Source organism: Rhinatrema bivittatum, chromosome 2, assembly GCF_901001135.1.
Source record: "Rhinatrema bivittatum chromosome 2, aRhiBiv1.1, whole genome shotgun sequence".
In the NCBI taxonomy this organism is placed as follows: domain Eukaryota; kingdom Metazoa; phylum Chordata; class Amphibia; order Gymnophiona; family Rhinatrematidae; genus Rhinatrema; species Rhinatrema bivittatum.
In genome coordinates this window covers 357,069,232-357,092,820 of record NC_042616.1, presented here as the reverse complement: position 1 = coordinate 357,092,820, position 23,589 = coordinate 357,069,232, and the positions used below count along the sequence as shown (strand labels likewise).

Sequence of the window (23,589 nt, the reverse complement as noted above, 5' to 3'; positions counted from 1 at the left end):
CAGCAGAGAAAGCCTAAACCCGGGGGAATGGCAACTGTCACCCACGGCCTTCCAGATGATTGTGGACCAGTGGGGGAACTCCAGGCATGGACCTACTAGCGGACAGGTCCAACGCTCAAGTACCCAGATACTTCAGTCGCAGACGGGATCCTCTATCCCACGGGATCGACGCCCTGGTGCAACCATGGCCTCAGGGGATCCTGCTATATGCCTTCCCCCCATGGCCCCTGCTGGGCGCCATTATAGACAGGATTCAGCGACACAGAGGCCTAGTTCTTCTGGGGGCCCGGACTGGCCAAGAAGACCCTGGTACGCAGACTTGAGAAGACTGCTGGCAGGGGATCCCCTACCCCTGCCCCCTCACAGGGACCTGCTGAGACAAGGTCCCATCCTTCACGAGAATCCAGCTCCATTCTCTCTTTCGGTCTGGCCATTGAGAGGGCTCGACTGAGGAAAAGGGGGTACTCGGGGATGGCAATAGATACACTCCTCCGAGCACGCAAGTTCTCTACATCACTAACTTACATACGGGTCTGGAGAGTATTTGAAGCCTGGTGTGAAACTTGCAGCACCAACCCACATGCCACTAAAATCCCCATCATTTTGGATTTCCTGCAAGATGGGCTTCAGAAGGGTCTGTCCCTCAATTCAATCAAGGTTCAGGTGGCGGCACTATCCTGCTACGGCCCCAGGTGTGACGGCAACTGCGTTGCCACACACCCAGACGTTTCACGTTTCCTGAAAGGAGTCAAAACACATTCGCCCGCCACTGAAATGGCCAGTGCCCTTGTGGAACCTCAACCTCGTTTTGGACTTCCTAGCGGGACCCACCTTCAGGCCCCTCTGAGGACTGTCCCTCCGGTTGTTAACCTTGAAGATGGTGTTCTTGCTGGCCGTATGCTCAGCACACCGCATCTCAGAGCTACAAGCACTGTCCTGCCGCGATCCGTTTCTCAGGATCACCCCAGGGGCTATCCATCTTCGCACGGTTCCTTCATTCTTACCCAAAGTAGTCTCACACTTCCACCTCAACCAAACCATATCCTTGCCAACCACGGAAGGGTTGAAGAAATCGGAAGCAGGGCGAATACTGCGTCATCTCGACATCGGTAGGCTGCTATCCAGGTACCTGGAGATGTCGGAAACAGTACGGAAGACGGACCACCTGTTCGTCCTTCACAGTGGGAGAAGCGGCAAGGAGAAGCGCCACACGAGCGACTATTGCTCGCTGGATCAAAGAAGTTATCAAAGCGGCCTACGTAGAAGCGGGAACACCACCCTCTACGAGTCAAGGCTCACTCTACCAGAGCACAAGCGGCCCTCCTGGGCAGAAACTAGGATGCTGTCGCCTGCAGAGATATGTAAAGCGGCAACGTGGTCCTCCATCCATACCTTCTCCAGATTCTATCGTCTGGACGTCCAGGCCAGGGAGGACTCTACATTTTGCAAGGGCAATCCTAAATGTACCTCGGGCAGCCTCCCACCCAGTCCGGGAGTAGCTTTTGTTCATCCCATTTGTAATGAGTCCATCTGCTACACGCTAGGAAATGGTGAGATTACTTACCTGATAATCTCCTTTTCCTTAGTGTAGGCAGATGGACTCAGCATCCCGCCCGGCTGCCGATATATATGGGGATTCATCGTTTCAAGGTAAGCCATGTTTCCTTACATAGGGCATCCACCCTGCCGGGTGTCGACGCCTTCCGGTTGAGAACTCTGGCGGTCTCCAGCTATTATCAATCAGTCAGGTTAATCATGTTCAGTTAATCAATCGGTCAGTCACACATATATCCATATAGCTTTTGCAAGGAAGATTACTGAGCGCCTGCACTTCCTGCAGGGGTAGATGTACCACGTGCTGACGTCAGATCCGTCTCCAACTGCTAGCACGAGCACACTATACCCATTTGTAATGAGTCCATCTGCCTACACTAAGGAAAACGAGATTATCAGGTAAGTAATCTCACCATTTTATAACCTACGCTTGTAAGGGGGCACTTTTGATCTGGGTGCGTTTTCAGGAGGTGGGTTGGGAGGGTATTACAAATACATTCAGAGGTATCCATTATAAAATTGACATCATTAAAGAATTTTTGACCTATAAATGATGAAAAGGAGTGATTTGTACAGTGCAACTACCAGAGACTGCATTGTATAAATCAGCTCCTCTTGTACCTTTCATCGATTTAAATGACAGAAAATCTTCAGTGATGTCAACTTTGATCTTTGTACCTCTGACTGAGTATGTATCCTCCCCCCCCCCTTTACCTATCCCAGCCCCTAAATCCCATACTGAGTTAAAAGTACCCCTCTTACAGTGGTGTATAAATAGAGTGTCATCAGAGTCTGTCTGTCTCTCTCTCTCTCTCTCTCCCCCCTCTCAGCATATGCAATTAAAACCTTTTCCTTAGTAACGCGGGCACAACGCATACAAAAAAGGTGTAGTTATTTCTGGTGGTAAAACTGTTACTCTATCACATTCCACATTAGGAGCTGCTCGTTACCATTAACTCTGCCAAAACTCCTCCTACTTGCATATCAAATGTGAAATTTGCATGCTAGCATGTGTTGCGCTATTTAACGTGTGAATGAAGGTGTTATCATAAGCATTAAGGCCCTAATACGAAATGATAAAGGACCCTGCCTGTTTGCAGAAGCAGTAGACCACAAACAGTTTTCCAATGATATGAATAGAGCATTGATTATGATTTTATATAAAAATAGCAAAGATCCCTTAACACCTGAATTGTTTTGTCCCATTTCTCTTCTGAATTCCAATGTGAAATTGTTTGCCTCTCTCTTGGCCAATAGGTTGGGGGAAGTGGTTCTAAGTCTGATTGAGATCGTAGAATTCATGTGTAATAGGTTGTCATTGGTTAATACAGTACGGGTCTTGTTGACTTTGGAGACAGGAAATTTGGATGCTCTTTTTCTCAGTTTAGATGCTGAAAAAGATTTCAACAAGGTTAATTGGTCGTATATTTTCCAGTTGCTTTCTGAATATAGATTTGGTGATTTTTTTATCTTAAAAGATCTACAGGTGCTGTATGATTCTCCAAGTGCACAAATTTTGGTAAATGGCATCTGTCTGATTCTTTTCCTCTATGCAGGAGAACTTGTCAAGGATGTCCTCTGTCACCATTTCTGTTTCTTCCCTTTTTGGCAACCTTGGCTATTAAGTTGTGGGAATTAAATGAGTTTCAGGATATTCGATGTCAGGGTCATGAATTTAAAATTAGTCTGTTTGCAGATGATATGTTGTTTGTGAATAATCCTGTACGTGGTGATCCCTAGGCTGGTGGAGATTATAACATCTTTCAGGCAGTTTCTGGCCTATGCATTAATTAAGCTAAATCCATATCCCCTCGCCTTGATAAAACGTTACCAGATAGGTAGAATGGTATTTTTCCTTTTAGATGGGAGATAGGTAAACTTGACTATCTAGGTATAAAATTAACTAGAAATCACTTTATTATTTACTGTCTGAATATTAGAGATACTGTAATTAGGATGAAAAAATATCTTTTCAAATGGTGGGATTTGACATTGTCTCTATATGGGAAATGCGAGTTAGTGAAAATTGTAGTGTTACCTAAATCTGGCGTGCAAAAATGGGACTCTGAAGATAGATCGCGGACATTGAAGCCTGGCTCTTAGGCCAACTGACAGAGGCCTTCCCAGAGCGTTTATTGCTAAAGTGCGTTACTATCAAGATAAAAATCAAATCCTGGAGGTGACCTGGAAAAAGCAGAGAAGTTTAATTTTTTCAAGGCTTCTTGCTATAGGTTCATAAGAAAAGGCAGGGGTTTTTGAAGATTTAACAAGAGCTCCACAAGAGAAATATTCCCTATGCCTTGTTGTTCCCAGCCAGATTTTGGGTGCAGCATGATATTACCATGTCCATCTTTTCTGAGATGAAGGCTGCAACTTCATTTCCCCAGCAGTTTCAGCCAGAAGCTGTGAACACTGTCTCATGATAACTGATTTGCTTAATATCCTTTTTTATGTTCTGTTAGCTATGGAATGTGGGAAAGATAAGGGTAATAGAGGGGGTTTATGTAAGTGTGGGGTAAAATTACAGAGGGGGAGCAGGGGTGGGGCTGTGTTGGAGGCCCTTGAACTGTTCTGGGGAGCGAAACTGGGGGGGTTTCAAATTTGGGGGGATGGGGGATGGGTGGGCAAGCCTAGACATGTTTTTTCCTTGTCTGGTTTCTATCACAGGTGTGACCTTGTAGCCTGGATGCATGGTGGTGGTTTGGCAGGCAGACTTGGCTGCTAGTGGCGGGCAGCGGCAGTGAGCTGTTTGCTGATTTTTGTATGTGGAAGCTGATGAGTGTGGCAGTCTCTCCTGAAGATATTGTATGAAGTGGAAAAATGACAATTATAGACACTGCTGCAAAGGGCAAATGCTCAGGCCCCATTTGGGGTAATGGATATGAATGCTTGTGGACACAGACCGTCATCATAGTTTTCACCGAACAGTCAGGAGAGGAATGGAGAGGGGTGACGGGGTAGGAGGAAGGGTATGTTGGGGGGCTCAGTTGCTGAAACTGGAGGACATAGGTTCCAGGAAAGCTTGGCTTTGGAAGGTGTCCTCCTCAGCTAAGCTGTAAGATGGTGGAGGGTCATGGTCTGCAGATTTGACAAAGGTGGGGATAAAGGAGAGGGAATTGGGTTATTGCCTCTTGTTGTCTAGCAGCTGCAGTGTTGTTTTGCTAATTGGTTATAGGTTGGGGAGATAAGGGTTCCCTGTTTTGTGTTAGTTAGAAATGTTGGTGTTAACATTAAAAAGGAGGATGCACAATTCCACAGGCCAGTTCTATGTGTGCTATATTACGTCAGTATGGCTAGCAAGATGTTGACTATCATAACTCTGAACGTACGTGGCATAGGCACCCCAATCAAGAGGAAAAGAATTCTTAAATTTTTGAAAGATCAGGGGGCAATGATTGCACTCCTGCAGGAAACACTCTTGTCCAGTGCAGAGCATAAGAAACTAGTATGGGAATGATAGGCAGGAATACTCTGCTGCCTACAATACAAAGAGCAAAGGAGTTTGCATACTAATTCACAAAGTGTGCCTGTTAACTGTGGCTAAGGATATTATAGACACAGAGGGAATATATGTTGCCTTGGAATGCTCTGTTTATGGGCAGAAGTTTAAGAACATAAGAAATTGCCATGCTGGGTCAGACCAAGGGTCCATCAAGCCCAGCATCCTATTTCCAACAGAAGCCAAACCAGGCCATAAGAACCAGGCCACAAGTACCCAAACACCAAGAAGATCCCATGCTACTGATGCAATTAATAACAGTGGCTATTAGCTAAGTAAACTTGATTAATAGCAGTCAATGGACTTCTCCTGCAAGAACTTAGCCAAACCTTTTTTGAACCCAGCTATACTAACTGCACTAACCACATCCTCTGGCAACAAATTCCAGAGCTTAATTGTGCGTTGAGTGAAAAAGAATTTTTTCCAATTAGACTTAAATGTGCTACTTGCTAATTTCATGGAATGCCCTCTGGTTCTTCTATTATCTGAAAGTGTAAATAATCGATTCACATCTACTCATTCAAGACCTCTCATGATCTTAATGACCTCTATCATATCCCCCCTCAGCCATCTCTTCTCCAAGCTGAACAGCCCCAACTTCTTCAGCCTTTCCTCATAGGGGAGCTGTTTCATTCCCTTTATCATTTTGGTTGCCTTTCTCTGTACTTTCTCCATCGCAACTATATCTTTTTTGAGATGCGGCTACCAGAATTGTACACAGTATTCAAGGTGCGGTCTCACCATGGAGCGATAGAGGCATTATGACATTTTCCGTGTTATTAACCATTCCCTTCCTAAAGTTTGTTTTGATCAATGTTTATGGTCCAAACATGTGGCAACAGGAGTATTTTAGGCAACATGCCAAGAGGCTTGAGGGATTTTCCTCTGTCCCTGTTATAATGTAAGGGGACTGAAATACTTGTCCTGATCCTGCTTTGGACAGTTTCTCCATGGCGGGCAGGGTGACAGGGTTAGGCGACAGGACTGCGTAGCTTAATGAAAACCTTGGGGCTGGTTGACCTCTGGAGAGAACAATACCTCTCAAGTTGAAAGTATACTTTTTTTCTCTCCATGACATAACAGCTACTGCCAAATCTATTTCTTATCGGGCTCCCCAGAGCAGGGTAGAAGAGCTGGGCCTTTGGATGTGATTACTTGCTAGATCGTGGATCATCACCCAGTGTTTTTGCCCTTGGGTATCTCTCTAGGTCTGGATAGGTCCAAGAGTTGGTGTTTTAATTCTTCTGTATTGGGCAACGAGGAATTTGCAAGATGGGGGGAGGTGACTGTATCCTCTGGTGTTGTGAGAAATGTTGAAGGTGGTGCTAAGGGGTAGGATCATTAGCTTTGCCAGTCACCTCCACAAGCTACAGTATTTATGGGGAGAGGTCATTGGAGAGCAAGATCGGGCAGCTAGAGCTGTGTCACAAGGCCACTTGCTCCCCCAGGATATATCGGCAACTGTTAGAAGCCAGGGAAGATCTGAAACATATTCAAATAGGAAAAATAGAAAAAAACTTTAGTTATACAAGTCAAAAATTCTACGAGCATGGAGATAAGCCAGGTGCTCTATTGGCTAGGTTATTATGGAAACAGGTGGTGAAGTCTCAAATTGGGTGTATAAGGGATTCTAGAGGGGAGGGACGCATCAGCTGGCAGAGATTAATGATGTGTTTAGACATTATTATGAAGAGTTATACTCTGCACAGGAGGAGTGTACTTTGAAATAAATGCTTATTTGGACAAGGTAAGGGTGCCTGCTTTTAACGGAGAGGCAAATATAGAGAATTGTTGCCCCCATCATGACAGCTGAAATTTGTAAAGCCATGATGGAACTTCTGAGTGGAAAATGCCCTAGCCCAGATGAATTCCCTCTTGATTTCTATAAGCACTTTTTGCTGGAGATGGCTCCTACTTTATTAAATGCTTTCTCCTACTTACAGGATTCGCTTGAAACAGTAAGTACATTACTGGAGACAAATATGGTTCTATTTCACAAAAAGGGAAGGAATAAAAGAGAGCTGGTTTCTTAGACCTGTAACCTCTTGAATGCATATGAGAAAATTCTTGCTAAGATCCTTCAACTGCGATTAGAGATGACAGCCTACTTGATTAAACTTGATCAAACTTGCTTTGTAAAAGTCAGGTTAACTACTGTTAATATGAGAAGGCTGTTCAATATCCTGGCCTTGGCCAAGAGGGGCTAGTAGTTGCACTGGATGCAATGAAGGCATTTGATAGGGTTCACTGGCCCTTTCTGTTCTCGATGTTGGAGAAATTTGGTAACCCCCCCCCCCCCCTCCCGTTTTGTGCTTGGGTACAAGCTTTTATTATCACCCCACAGCTAGGGCAATTAAAAATGGGTTCAAGTCTAATCAGTTTCTAATTTCTAGTGGTTTGAGGTAGGGAGTGCCCACTGCCTCTCTTCTATTTGACTTAGTAATAGAGATATTAGTGATCCACTCCTGTTGTAGGGTGGTGGGGTTTATGGCTAAAGGCTTATAATATATTATTCATTGTATGCTGATGTTCTGTTTCTCTTGTCTAACCCTAAAATGTTGGGCCCTTGTTTATTGCGGGCTTTGATGGACTATGGCCGTTTCTGGTTATAAAGTCAACTTCAGCAAATCAGAAGGGCTTCCCATTAGAACAACAACAGCCAGAGATATACCCAGTTGTTTCTCACATTTTAAAAAGGCCACGATGGGGCTAATATACATGGGCAGTTTTGTACCTAAAGAGCCCAGTGCTCTGTATAGGATGAACATTGCTCTTTTAATTAATAAGATCTACAAGAATTTAAAGAACTGAGATGATAGGTTGATATCCTGGGCGGGGAAGATAGCTAATTTAAAGATGAATGTGTTGTCCCAGCTTATGTGTGTGTTTCATGATGTTCCTTATTATTTGCCTGATCTCAATAGTGCAATATCACGTTTCATTTGGTATACAAATCATCCCTGCACAAAATTAAGACTTTTATGGAGACTTAAGATGGGTATTGTGGACCTCCCCAACATGCAGGTGTATTATTGGGCAGTGAAGTTGCAGGGTTCCCTGTTGTGGTAACATAGGGATATTTATACTACTTGGTATTCACACAAGACTCGCTTGGCAGAAGGGATAAATTTATCGTCTTATTGTTACAGCCCTCTAATTCTGTGCAGGTTAAATGAGCTAGTAGATCCTCTCCTGTGGTCTTTCACACGTTACAGCTTTGGAGGATGGTGTGTAAAAATGCAGGTGTCAGTACTAGAGTGGTGTCTTCATTCTTTTCATTAAGGTGAAATCCTTCACTGTCTGTTCATACTTGCTGTAAGGAAGCTGTGGAATGGTGGTGGTGGGGGGAGGGTTGAAGGTCATAGGGCAGCAATGGGAAGACGAGATCACCCAATATAAAAGTTTTGTTGACCTTAATTCAGCATATGAGTTTCAGGATGAATTTGCTGAGCATTATTCATGTAATTTGAGAAGATGTTTAATCAGGAGGTTGTTCCTTGGAAAGCGATTTTGAAGCTTTACAAAGCTTTATTGGGCAGGCTGGATGCCCAGGAGCCACCATTGGCTTGTATTTCACAATGGGCTAGAGATTTGCAGGTGACTTTAGATGAGGCGGAATGGAGGCAGATTTGGAAAGAGCTCATAAGATATCTGTATATTAGTGGAGGACGGAATTTATGGTGTGGTTGTTGCATCAAACTTTTAGGTACTTTATTTTTCATACTATTTTTTCTCCAGGATCCTTGAGGCTTTACTGGAGAAGCTGTTGTGCTGATGGCTCTTATCTCCATATATGGTGGTGCTGTCCTCTGGTAGCTTCTTTTTGGGAGATACTAGGTAGGAAAATAAAGGAGATGGTACCTGTGACACTTCTGCTCTGTCTTTTGGGCAGTTGGGGAGGACAGTTATTGCCCACATCTAAAAGGATATTAATAATATATCATTTGATTCATGTGGGACGCTATACCATAACTTTATTATGGAAGTCTGCACCATCTATTGAAGTGTGGCACAAACAAATACATGATATTGCACTAATTGAGAAGTTAACATTTATGCTGAAAAACAATTTGATGCTGTATGAAAAAAAATGGGGCAAGTTTTGGGACTATTGGGATAGCAGACCATTGTATTAGGGTGTGATGTGGGATAACAGTAGTTTCATTGTTTGCCTTCAGAATTCTGAAACTTAACATGATACAGTGTTGTACGTTGTGGCTAGCATTATGGAATGTTTATTGCAATAATTGTGGCATTATTGTGCATGTCTGGTTAAACAGTTTAAAAAAAATGATAGTGTTGCCAAAATTGTCCTCTTCAGATGATTTCCTGTTGGGTCAAATGATGTGATATCAGTATGTTTAAATTTGTAGTCATACAGTTTCATTGGCAAGGAAAAACTGCAAGAATAAGTAATGCCAAGCTGCTGAATGATAGATAGATGGGAGGATTGCGCTTGCCTGATTTACACTGGTATAATGTAGCATGTCAGATGAGGAAGATAGCCGATCTCATCCTAGATCATAATAAATATGCTGTCATTTCGTTATTACAACCTGATTTCAAGGTTCTTTCTCTGGTTAATCTTCTACATTGTCAAGGTTCATGTGCTGTTTCCCAGACCAATGTTTCCCACCTTTTTAAATCTTTGCATAAACCTTGGAGTTGGATAAAAATTTTTTTTTTAATTATCTCTCCATGTTTCACCTTTTATGCAGTTTGTCAATAATGGGCAGTTTCCTCCTTGCCAGATGTATGGACTTTTTCAATACTCAAAAGATCTGGATTTCATTAAGTTTTGGGATCTTTTAAGCGCTGGATCATTGGATGTAGTTTAATTTCAATCATTGCAAGAAACGTGGCAAGCTTTTGCTGTCAACCCTTAGAATAGCTATTTATGATTTAAGTTTTAGCATATGATTCTAGTGTTTAGATTTTTTAACAAATGTTTTGCAGCTAACCTTTAGTATAATTTTATCAAGATTCATGTTTTATGTTATGTGATTTGTATTTCTGATTTTTAAGGTTATTTATATTTTATTGTATATTTAAGGATGTGAATATCGCTTGGATAAAAACATATTGTACACCGTTATGATGTAATTATGAATGACTGTATAGAAAAGCTTTAAATAAATAAAATAAATGTTACTAATTGTATAAATAGTACTCAAATAAATCCTTAGTGGGGAGTTTAGACTTGTGTACACCTATAAAATTCAATAAGATAGCTTAGTGGTATAAACTTATATATAATATAGAAGTTGTGTATTTGAAAAAGTTAGCTGGAAAATGATCGGAGATCTTGGAATAGAAATAATGGAGGATGACTGAGGGGGGATATGATAGAGGTGTTTAAAATCATGAGAGGTCTAGAACGGGTAGATGTGAATCGGTTATTTACTCTTTTGGATAGTAGAAAGACTAGGGGGCACTCCATGAAGTTAGCATGGGGCACATTTAAAACTAATCGGAGAAAGTTCTTTTTTACTCAACGCATAATTAAACTCTGGAATTTGTTGCCAGAGGATGTGGTTAGTGCAGTTAGTATAGCTGTGTTTAAAAAAGGATTGGATAAGTTCTTGGAGGAGAAGTCCATTACCTGCTATTAAGTTCACCTAGAGAATAGTCACTGCCATTAGCAATGGTAACATGGAATAGACTTAGTTTTTGGGTACTTGCCAGGTTTTTGTGGCCTGGATTGGCCACTGTTGGAAGCAGGATGCTGGGCTTGATGGACCCTTGGTCTGACCCAGTATGGCATTTTCTTATGTTCTTATGTTCTTATGACTTGTCTGGGTTCTTCTTGGCTCTATACCAATTAACTACTGACATACATGCCAGGGAAACACAATTTAACCTATTGCATAGAGCCTTTCTAGATAAGGCTAGAGAGCATAGATTGGGAATTTTTGATATAGTGCTTTGTAATAAATGTAAGCAAGATTTGGGTACTTATGTACATATATTTGTTGGATGTGGTAGGTTGAGGCCTTTCTGGCAGAGAATTCAGGACAGGCTAGCAAAGGTTATGAAACAACCAGTGGATTTGAAACCTGCCCTAATAATTTTAGGAATGAGCGCAGAATAGGATAATTTTGTTGCTGTGGAGAGGCACTTCCTTTACTTGGCAGTATTAGGTAAAAAAGCAATACTAACCCATTGGACGAGCGAGTCTCCGCCTAGTTTCTTGCTGTGGGAACAATTAATGATAGCCTTTTTTTTTTTTTTTACAATGACTTCTTTTACTTTAGGTGAAAAAAGACAGCAAAGGGAACTCTTCAATTATGAACCAATTTTTGTAGAACATTGCTGGTGGAAACGCAGTCCTCTATAGTGTCATTCATAGCACTAAGGGGCCAATGCAATATTATTCGCGGAAAGCGGGCGCTGACTTTTCAGCACCCGTTTTCTTAACGCACACATGGCGCTCGCAAGGGGGGCACCATGCAGTACGCAAATTAGGGAGTTTATCGGTGTCGGTTTTCATTACTGCAGCCGGCCGGTTATGAAAACAGACGCTGAGCATATCAGCATTGGTATTCAAAGCGGCCGGCAGAAGGTTTTAAAAAAATTTTTTTTTACTTTTAAAAAGGTACAGAAAAGCCAGGCGTTAATAGCTGAGTGATAAATGTGCGCACATTTATTTTTTGCATTTGGAGTGAATGTGTGATAGCCTCATTCACATACATTTGCATGTGATGAATGCTAACTCATTCACTCCGCATCGGATGCGCATTAAATAGATGCTAATCTCCCTACAGCATTAGGGGTGGATTAGTGCCTATTTAACCCGCGTCCGACAGCGGGTTAAACAGTGCACTCGGCCCCTATGTCTGTAATTTAATTTAATAGCCAAGCTATGTATGAGGGTGAGTATGTAGGAGAGTGAGCACTGACTAAACATGAATGGGTGCATGGGCTGTGGGTTGGGAAGAGAGAATGTAACTGATTGGGTTTCTTTTTGGATATATCTTGGGTTAAGTAAAAAAAAAAAAAATTTGTTGCAATTTGTTGATTGTTCATATTTTCTTGCTGAGATTTGTTTTAATACATTCTTGGAATATCATCTTTTGAATAAAGATAGCTTTGAAAAAAAATTGTGGATACACAACAGTAAATTTACACTATAAGTATTCACTGGTACTACTTGTAAAGTTAACCAAATGTGACAGACCGGAAACAGATAAAAGTTATCAATTTTTAGAGGATAATTTCATAGATGTTTCTATGGGTATAACAGTGCTTTACTGGTGGAAATGGCTTATTATAAAATTCCCTGCCCAATATGCAGGTAAACTTAAGCACCTATGTCCTGTGTAAGTTTACCCAGACTGAGCATAGGCATTTCCAAGTATGGTATTATGGAAAGGTTCTATCAATCCAACACATCCCAAACAGGGAGGAATTATCTTAAACCAATATTAGCTCAAAAACTTATTTATGGGAAATTGTATCAGAATAAATGTGCTCTCACAGTCGCCTGGCTCTTGCCCACATAGGGCTGCAACCAGTATTATTTATTTATTATTTATTATTTATAGATTTTTATATACCGTCGTTCATCCAAGGATATCGCGGCGGTTTACAGGAAACAAAAACAATACGACAGAGCATAGTACATAGAACAAGGTAGTAATAATTATGAACTAGTATAAACGTAATTGAACAAGTGTAGCAGTATCGTGTATATCGCACACACAGTCACCTCATTTACTCTTTCCCAACAAATGCTGTTTTTTCATTTTTTAAAATCCCATCACGTGACCCACTTTTTAAAACCTCTCTCTCTGAACTATTACCCAACACCTAAGTGCTCCAGATTTCTTTCACCAAATTTCTCAATATGTTTATCACATCTAATCCATTATATTCATTAGCACTACTAAGTCCTTATCTTTTTGCCGTTTTCTCCACTGCTCAGACTGCTCAGTAGGCTCGCTGTTTCACAGTGCCGCTGCTATGTACACACTCCCGTGCCTCCTAATATGTTTATCACATCTAATCCGGCCTAATGCGCCTCCTATTGATTATTTGATATTAATTATTTCATAGTTTTAATTTATCAGCTATGTACCATTCTATAATTGTTTGGATTGTAAAGCTTGTTGCTAATTTAATGTTCATTGTAAACCGAGGTGATGTTTTCTAACGTGCCGCGGTATATAAAAACCCTTAAATAAATAAATAAATAAATAAATAAATAAACAAACCATTATATTCATTAGCACTACTAAGTCCTTATCTTTTTGCCATTTTCTCCACTGCTCAGACTGCTCAGTAGGCTCGCTGTTTCACAGTGCTGCTGCTGTATACACACTCCCATGCCTCCCGACATCGGCGATGTTTCGGCGGTAACTCCCGCCTTCTTCAGGGGATTTCTCTTTCAGTGTTTGGCCGCACCCGGCTCCTCGGCACTAATTCAAAGAAGGGCATCTGCTTGAAGCCAGAATAGTGCATCATTGAATTAAAAACGTGTTGAGTTTTAACTGTGAAAGTTTGCTTTACATTATTTTATTTATGATTATCGGTGGCCTATTTTATGATCATTATCAGCGTCTGTATTCACAGGTGTAATTCTTTATAGGGAACTCATTTAACTAGTAAATTCACTGTCAATCCATGTTCCTTTCTACCATCTACCCACTCTTTTAAACTTTAAAATTGACTTACAAGAATTTGTAAACAGGAAAAGCATGTATCATATCCTAGAGTGTCTAGCTTTTCTTTTTGTTATAATTCACAATTTTCTATGGAAATTCCACAAAAAAATTGAATCAAATGAGGTTCTTCACGTTTCAATGGGTTGTACTGTCTTACCTAATTATCTCCATAGAGAAAAGTAATTATTATTGTATTCACTTTTATTAGGTGTTTGGTCATGGAAAGAGAAATGGTGAACCAACCTGGGCTCTGCTGCTCACGGCTTGTATTTGTGAAATAGGAATTCTTATAGCTTCCCTGGACAGTGTTGCACCAATTCTTTCAATGTAAGTACACAAAGGAAACCTAAAATGTCTATGGAATAATAAAACAAGTGAGACTTCATCAAAGTAGGCCATTTTTGCAAAGCTACTTTCCTGATCAAAATAAAGCATGTGATTTTAAAAATGTTGATAATCTATTTTTTCTCTCATAATCCTGAAAAGTTTTGTGGGTAGTTGATCCCTCATATCATCATTATTCACTCAGAAAATTTCACTTCCGTCTCGCTCTGCTACACCAGTCCAGGTCAGTTGATTCCGGTGGGTAGAGCACACTGAATTCTTCTATGACACCCCATTATCACTACTTAGGAGTGGTGGAGCAATGTTTTTGCTTCTCGCAGACTAAGGGTTTGGCCACTGGTACGCTCAGTAAAGACTGCCTACCTAAGGGGTCCCCAGTCTCTATGAGGTTTTTGTTGAATTTGCTTGGTAGGCAGTTTAAGTCTGATAAAAGACATATTAAAAATTTTAAAAAGGAATGCTACAGGAGGAAGTTCTCAATGAAGTGGTCAGCTTCCAGCCATTGAGTGTTTTCCCTCTGTCTCCCACACTCCGTGGCTGCTCCAAGGCTGCTGTTCAGAAAAAATGAAAACATCTAAAACACGCAAGGAAACTCCAGTGAGGAAGGGCAGGCCACTTTAGAGGCCTACTTTGGGGCAGGAGGCAGGGTCCGGGCTGACTGACTTCTGTGCAGTCTTGCCTCTCACACATGGGTGACATTATCGGATGGAGCCTGTTCTGGAGCTTTGATCTCAAAATTCTAGAACTTTTCATATGCCCTACTGAGCATGTGTAGCTGTAGATATCACCCTGCCTCCTAGGCAGGGTCCCTTAGTCTCTTCTTTTACACGGAGCTGTGTGGTCGCGGGAACTGTTTTTGTCACAGTATTCAGCTTTGCTCTCTGCTCCCAGTTTTTGTAATAGATTTTTTCTAGAGCTGCAGCTGTTTTTCTTTCCTTTACTTTATAGTAGTTTTATTTTCTTTTTTCTTTTCCTTTTTTCCTCTTCGTTCCACTGTCTGCCATCTGCATGGTAGGTGTTAGTTGCTATGCAGCCTGGCAGAGTCTAATACTGCCCCTTATTAAATACTAAACTGCAGGTGCACTATTTATTGGTGTCCTCTTTGCTCTGTCTGTTTTTGTATCTTTATCAGGTGCTGGTAGGACTGACAGAAAGCAGTCCATAGGTGATCCGTGTAGGCCACTGAGCCTGGGGACTCGCCTGAGTTCTACCCGGGCAGGAGTTCCATGTTGTTTCACTGATCGATCAGCATCAATGGAGGTTCGGAAAGTGAAGAGATCAAGGACCACACTGGTCCTCTGATGGAGAGAGCTGATTCTTCCCACTTTCAAAGAAACTAGTTTCCACAGGCACGAGCCCTGGATGATGTAGCCTCGCCTCCTGCCTGCCTGTGATGACTGTGCAGTCTCCTTGTGAGAGACGGTGAGCAGGAGCCTGGGCGGCAAGCAGCTTTCTGTTGTACCTTCGGTGCCATGCCCAATAATGGTTGCCCATGCACATCTGTTACCAGTGCATTGATAATCTGACACATTGATGTCAGGACTGTGTCAGAGGCCAGGTCTGCCTTTGAGCCCTATGGTCACTCTTGATTCCGTCGAGGTGCTGGGGTGCCCTCCATGCCGTTGAGGTATGTGACCACCCTTGATGCCGTAAGGGCCTTCTGTGCTGTAGGCGCCTGTGGGCACCATAGAGTCTCAATGCACTAGAGTCATCGAATGCCTTGGACTTTGATGTGGCGGAGTAGCAACACCGACCTCTATTGTCGGGGACCAGGACTGCCATCGAGTGCCATGGTCCCACTCGATGCCATGGATGCCCTTGATCCCATCGAGGTGCGCAGCCTTGATGCCATGACAACCTTCGATGCCTACATGGAGCGGGGCTGCCTTGATACCATTGACTCCTTCGATGCCATCAAGGTGCATGGCCACCCATGGAAGCTATCAGGCATGTTGGCCAGTGATGCCATTTGTTGCAACTCTCAATGATGTCAAACACCATTAATGAAGCACTGGGATCTCCATTGAGCGCCTTAGTCGCTCTTAAGGACATTGACCACCAGAGCTCCTGAGAGCCCTTGAGTTCCACTAAGCCCTCAAGCGACAGGGGTTTCGGCCTGGGAAGAACTTGGTGCTGTCGAGCGCTGGGGTCTCCAAATACTCAAGGCATCCTGGAGCACCGAGGCATCCAGGCACAGTGGTCTGGTGCTCCTGAGGAGCCTTTGCTGTCCCATTGCTGGCCCTCGGCTGTTGAGATCTATGGATGCCATTGATGTCAGGGACCCTGAGCCACTGGGGTCTGGGGGCACCAGAGGCCTTGCCTGGCTTTGTGCATCATCGGTGCTAATGAGCACTAGGGCTGCTGTCGACGCCATAGTCAGCCATAGCCGCTGTGAGAGATGCCATTGAGCTCACAGCATCAATGCCCTCGAACATATAGGTGAGCTGAGGGGAACCATCAATGAAGCTGGGTATGGTGCTATATACTGTCAAAATAAGACAGTCAAGCACTGTCAAAGCCCAGGGTGCAGCATTGTTTAGTGCCATTGATACGGTTCATCATTGGTGAGCACAAGAGCGCTATGGGCCCTACGGCCTCTGTCGTCCCCAGGGGCACCAGTGGACGCGGTTGGATGCCGCAGGACACTATTGCAGAGCACCATTGGTCACCATGGACTTTGCTGATGCCATTCCATGAGGGAAACAGTGGTGAGCCATTCCCAATGCAATTTCAAAGGCTATGTTCAGTCTCTTGGAGCATTATTAGGTCCTGGGGGTACCATGGGGGTGACATCTTAGAATGCCACCCACCATCATGGTATAATCAGAGCCCCAGTGGTACTGGGGATGCCGCCATCACACTGTTATTATTCACTCCATTGGCAGTTAGTGTGACAGTGGAGCACAGCTTGCGAGGTCGGATATGGTAGGGGTCATCTATTCCAAGCGCCTCGGGTGCTGGCAGGTGGCATTCTCTCTGTCTGTGCAGTACACAGCTATGCCAAGGTTCTGCCATCATCACGTCAAGGTATCAGCCTCCTTGTCTGTTCTGCACCATAAGGTGCTAGGGAGCACTGGCGAAGAAGGCACCATCACACACTCTGTGATTGCTTTTTGGCAATTTGCAGCATCGATTCTTAACAGTTGATGGGATTCTACCCACAAGCATGGCGAGTGGGTTTGTATGTGTGCCACCATCCATAGGATGGGATACCACTATTTGAGTACAACTCAGCGTGCTTTTTCAGCGGAGAGCACTATTCTTCCAGCTGCCCTCTACTGTATGGCTGTGTGTGTGTTTCCCTTGTGGCGAGCACAAGAGGTTGTGCGCTGCAGCCACAGGACTGACCAAGACTGCGATCCTGGTTGAATTCCTATGGGACTGGATAACAAGAGGGTACTGTCGGGAATCTTCCTCTTCCTTAGAAGAGGACTATGTCTTTTGACCCCTCCCGTGTTAGAAATTCCCTTTGTGGGGAAGCCCCTGGGGCTCTGTCCTTTGCGGGTTTATTGCTGAACTGGAGCCTCGATTCTTTTGAATTGGTGCGTCTCCTTGTAGGCCAGGACCAGGAGACAGCAGCGGCAGTCACTGGATTGTTTTTGCTGGCGTCCCTCTGTTGATTACTGTGGTGGCCTAATCCCATCTGAGGGTGGCTGCAGGTGGTAGATATGGTCACTTCTGAACCTTAGCCATCTGTGACTGTAACCCAACTCTCACCTGCCAGAGGTCTAAGAAGTAAGATGGGAGAATTAGAATGTATAGCAGTGAATGATGATGTAGACTTAATTGGCATCTCACAGACATGGTGGAAGGAGGATAACCAATGGGACAGTGCTATACTGGGGTACAAATTATATCGCAATGACAGAGAGGAGCACCCGGGAGGCGGTGTGGCACTTTATGTCCGGGATGGCATAGAGTCCAACAGGATAAACCTCCTTCATGAGACTAAATGCACAATCAAATCTTTATGGGTAGAAATCCCTTGTCTGTTGGGGAAGGCTATAGTGATTGGAGTATACTACCGCCCACCTGGTTAAGATGGTGAGATGGAAATGAAATGCTAAGAGAAATTAGGGAAGCTAACCAAATTGGTAGCTTCAATATCTTTGTAAGATGCTTCAATATCTTTGAGTGATTTGGTTCAATGTCTTTGTGAGCGACATTGCGGACTGGATAGAAGGTAAGGTTTGTCTTTTTGCGGATGACACTAAGATCTGCAACAGAGTAGACACGCCGGAAGGAGTGGAGAGAATGAGACGGGATTTAAGGAAGCTGGAAGAGTGGTCAAAGATATGGTAGCTGAGATTCAATGCCAAGAAGTGCAAAGCCATGCATATGGGGAGTGGAAATCCGAATGAACTGTATTCGATGGTGGGAGAGAGGCTGATGTGCACAGAGCAGGAGAGAGACCTTGAGGTGATAGTGTCTAATGATCTGAAGTCGGCGAAACAATGTGACAAGGCAATAGCTAAAGCCAGAAGAATGCTGGGCTGCATAGAGAGAGGAATATAGAGTAAAAAAGGGAAGTGATTATCCCCTTGTACAGGTCCTTGGTGAGGCCTCACCTGGAGTACTGTGTTCAGTTCTGGAGACCGTATCTCCAAAGAGACATAGCAAGATGGAGGCGGTCCAGAGAAGGGCGACCAAAAAGGTGGAAGGTCTTCATCGAATGACTTATGAGGAGAGATTGAAGAATCTAAATATGTACACCCTGGAGGAAAGGAGGAGCAGAGGTAATATGATACAGACTTTCAGGTACTTGAAAGGTTTTAATGATCCAAAGACAACGACAAACCTTTTCTGTCAGAAAAAAATTAGCAGAACCAGGGGTCACGATTTGAAGCTCCAGGGAGGAAGACTCAGAACCTATGTCAGGAAGTACTTCTTCACGGAGAGGGTGGTGGATGCCTGGAATGCCCTTCCGGAGGAAGCGGTGAAGACCAGAACTGTGAAGGACTTCAAAGGGGCGTGGAATAAACACTGTGGATCCATAAAGTCTAAAGGAAGTGAATGAAGAGTGGGTGGCTCGCGAGAATGACAGCTACTGCCTGGAGACAATACCCTTATTCAATAAACATACACACGGGTAATGCGACTCCAGCATTGCTCTAAGCTTCAACGGCAAGAGGAAATGTGGAAAAAAGGATTTGCATTCACAAAAAAGCGGGGAGTAGCTTGATTGTTACGGCGGTTACTACTTCAAACCTGATACTTCACTTTCAGTGCATATCCAGCATAGCTCTCTGCTTCAATGGCAGGGGAGAAAGACAGATACTTTACTCATATCCAGCATAGCTCTCTGCTTCAACGGCAGGGGGAATGAAGAAAAGTGGATCTATATACAGACAACAACCAATATGGATTGGCTTTAGGTTTCATATCTTGAAAGAAAAATTGAGGTCTATTCTACACTTTTTACAAAGATCCTTCCAATATCGTGCCGTCAACTGTACTTCTCTATCTGATACAATACTAGAAGGTAGACCATGGATTCGGAAGAGGTGTTGAAAAAACAATCGACCCAACTCTGGTGCAGAAGGTAATCCCGGCAAAGGAACGAAGTGTGCCATACGGGAAAACCAATCCATGACAACCCAAATTACGGAATTGCCCTCGAAGAGAGCGAGATCTGTGATAAAATCTGTTGCAAAAGTCCACTCGGTCGCTGTTTAGACGATTTTTGAGCCGCATAAGTGGGACAGGAGTCCACATACTTCTTGACGTCAGCCGCCCACTGTGGCCAACAATAATGACGGGACACAAGGCTTTTAGTTCCGAGTCTGCCAGGGTATCCGGCAAATAAAGAATCATGGCCCCAGCATAACACTTTTTGTCTGGAGCGTCTAGGTACTACTGTTTTCCCCACTGGAACAGTGAAGGTCGCTGCCAATATTATGTGAGCCGGATCGATGATATGTCGGGGCGACTCAGGAATGTCATCGGAAATAAAACTCCGTGATAATGCATCAGCATGAACATTCTTTTCGGAGGGTCAGAAATGTAACTTAAAGTCGAATCTGCTAAAAAAAAAAGTGCCCAACGAGCTTGACGTGGATTTAAGTGTTGAGCATGGGACAAATAGGCCAGATTCTTATGATCTGAATAGATGTCAATGGTAAATTTAGCCCCCTCCAGAAGATTCTGCCATTCCTCAAGTGCCCTTTTAATCGCCAAAAGTTCCCATTCCCCAATGGTATAATTCTTTTCTGCAGGGGAAAATTTTCTGGAAAAATATGCACAAGTACATAATTTCCCTGACTCGGCGGGTTGCAAAAGGACCGCCCCAATTCCTAGGGTGGAAGCGTCGACCTCCAGAATGAATGGTTTATCCGGGTCAGGACGTTGTAAACATGGCTTTTTAACAAACTCTTTAAGAGTTGGAAGGCCTGGCTAGCTTCAGGAGGCCAAATACGATTTGGTGCTCCTTTCTTAATTAGGACAGTCAGTGGTGCTACTAAAGTGGAGTATCCGGAAATAAATTGGCGATAATAATTGGAAAACCCCAAAAATCGCTGCAAAGCTTTAAGTCCCACTGGTTGAGGCCATTCCAGAATTGCTTTAAGTTTCTCAGGGTTCATGCGCAGACCCTAAGAAGGGTAGTTGTTGCTGGTGAAAGAGGCATTTCTCCAATTTTGCATACAGTCTGTTCTCCCGCAGTCATTGAAGGACTTGTTTGACATGAGTCTCATGTTGACGTTCAGTCTTAGAAAAGATTAAGATATCGTCAAGATATACAATGACGTGGGAGTAAAGAAGGTCTCTGAAAATGTCATTAATCATAGTCTGAAAGATCGCTGGAGCATTACACAGTCCAAACGGCATCACTAAGTATTCATAATGTCCGTCTCGAGTGCTAAATGCCGTCTTCCACTCGTCTCCTTCACGTATTCTGATTAAGTTATATGCTCCCCGGAGATCAAGTTTGGTAAATATCTGTGCTCCTTTCAAACAATCAAAAAGTTCTGAAATAAGCGGAATTAGATATCGGTTCTTTTTAGTGATGATATTAAGTCCTCTATAATCAATACAGGGTCGTAACGATCCATCTTTTTTTTTTTTTACAAAAAAAAATCCGGCCCCCGCCGGTGAGGAGGTTCTGATGAAACCCCTGTCCAGGTTTTCCTGAATATATTGCTTCATAGCTTCTGGTTCAGGTTCCGACAGGGTGTAAACCCTCCCCCTGGGGGGCTCCTTCCCTGGAAGTAATTCTATCCCACAGTTATAGGTGCGCTGGGGCGGTAGAATTTCGGCCTGTTTTTTGCTGAAAACATCCCTGAATTCTGCGTATACTTGTGGTAAAACGGATGGAATAGCTAATGAACAGGAGACGGTGGGTTTGGCTGGCAAGATCTGTTTCACACAGTTCTGATGACAGTACTTGCGCCAAATGGCTAATTGCAAGGTCCCCCAATCGATTTGAGGTTGGTGAAGCCTTAATCATGGTAATCCAAGAATCACTTGGTTGACTGAGGAAGAAAGAACATATAATTGAATAGTCTCTTGATGTAGAATTCCGGTGGTGAGATTGATAGGTTTAGTGATTTGAAAAATGTTATTCGACAAAGATTGCCACGAAACAGATGACACAGTAAGGGGAACTGCTAATGGCTCAGGAGGAATCTGGTATTGACAAACTAGACTTTCCTCAATAAAGTTACCGGCCGCCCCTGAGTCCAAGAAGGCTTGCAGATGAAAGATGATGTTATGAAGGACTATAGAAACTGGAATTAATATTTGTGGAGAGGAAATGGCATGACCCAGGGAGGCCTCTCCCACCAGTCCTAGGTCCGAGAGTTTCCCGACTCGTTGGGGCATTTGTTGATAAAATGTCCAGTGCCGGCACAATAAAGACAAAAATTGTTCATTCTTCTACGCCGACGTTCCTTGGGAGTTAAATGACACTGATTGATCTGCATAGGCTCTTCGTTGGCTAACTGAGGTTCTGGAGTTCTTGGGGTAAGGAAAGTCTTTGAAAGGAAGGTGCCAGTCGAATAGGTCATCTAGCAAGACCCTGTTCTCGAGATCTTTCTTGGAATCTAAGATCAATTCGGATCGCCAGACGAATTAGTTCCTCTAAGGATTCTGGAATCTCACGGCCTGCTAATTCATCCTTGATAGCTTCGGAGAGGCCTTGTCGGAAGATGGCGGTAAGACTGTCATTACCCCAGCGCAGTTCCGCCACTAATGTTCGAAATTGGACTGCATATTCCCCTACTGATCGGGACCCTTGCTTAATTTGCAGTAAATCAGAGGCTGCCGAAGTTGTCCGACCAGGTTCATCAAATATCAGATGGAAGTCTTTCAAGAATTGTTCCAAATTGTCCATCAGTGGATCCTCTCGTTCCCAAAATGGAGATGCCAACGCTGGTCCTTCTAAGAGTGATAAGATGAAAGTGACCTTTGTTCTATCCGTGGGAAATGATGCTGCCTGGAGTGAAAAGTGCATTCGACATTGGTTCAGAAAACCCCGACAAAGCTGAGGATTTCCATTAAAGCGTGGTGGAGGCTGCAGACGTATAGGAGGAGAAGGTAACGAGGGAACTGGGTTTACCGAAGCGGCCAGTGAAAGAGCATCCATTCGGGTTACCAATCTCTCCAACACTCCTGTAACTTGGTCCAGTGCTCCTTGCTGCTGTTGAATTCATGTCGCCAATCCCGGGATGGCCTGCAAGGCTGAAAGGTCCACCGGATCCATGGCCTCGGCTATCTTATGATCGAATGTGTGGCTCCAAAGTAGCCAATGATCTTACCTTCAGGGAATGGTAGATCAAAGGGAGTTCTCAGCCAGCGAAGATGGTAATCCGCGCTCAGGGCATGTAGTAGGCAAGGCAAGTCCAGAAACAGTCCATAGTCAAGGCAGGCAGAGCAGGTCCAGGAACAATCAGAGTTCAAGGCAGCGGGCAGAGCAGGTCCAGGAACAGTCCCAAGGTCAGAAGTAGCCAAAAAACAAGAAATCACTCGCGGGAGCACCAGCACAAGCAAACCTGTAGCCGAGGCAATGCTGTGCTGGGCTCAGTCCTTTAAATACCCGGTTCCCGCGTAAACGCAGGGACTTCTGGGTTAAATTTTGACGCACCGTGGTGGGCGGGGCTTGTGGCCGAGTCGCGTTGGCCCGTGCTGCTGCCAGAGGATGTCGCTGAGGGAACTTGGAAACCGGAGCCCTCCCTGCCCCAGATCATCGCGAGATAACATTCAGGCATTGAATCTAAGGTTTTTTTGTTTGTTTGTTTGTTTTAACATAGTGGTTCACAGTGCTGCTACTAGGCATCTATAAACAGTTTTAAAGTAAAATTTTCTCTTTGTTAAACTTCTATATATGAAAATGCAGAAGAAACTAAATTTTTGTTTTTTCTTCTGTCCAGGTTTTTTTTGATGTGCTATATGTTTGTGAACTTGGCCTGTGCAGTGCAGACTCTGTTACGTACACCTAACTGGAGACCTCGTTTTAAGTACTACCACTGGTAAGACATCTTTGCATAGTTATTAACTGGAAAAGTATGATATTTAGAGGGCAAGTTTCAAAAG

At 43.6% G+C, this 23,589-nt stretch overlaps 1 protein-coding gene across 3 annotated transcripts in view; it reads left to right on the top strand.

Annotated features, from left to right (window-relative positions):
* SLC12A7 (solute carrier family 12 member 7) overlaps positions 1-23,589 on the top strand; it is a 485,337-nt gene that overhangs the window by 229,656 nt on the left and 232,092 nt on the right. For all 3 annotated transcript variants that reach the window (XM_029589924.1, XM_029589923.1, XM_029589925.1), the window contains 2 exons: positions 13,925-14,043; positions 23,427-23,525. In XM_029589924.1, coding sequence (XP_029445784.1) covers positions 13,925-14,043; positions 23,427-23,525 — 218 coding nt within the window. The remainder of the gene's footprint in view (positions 1-13,924; positions 14,044-23,426; positions 23,526-23,589) is intronic.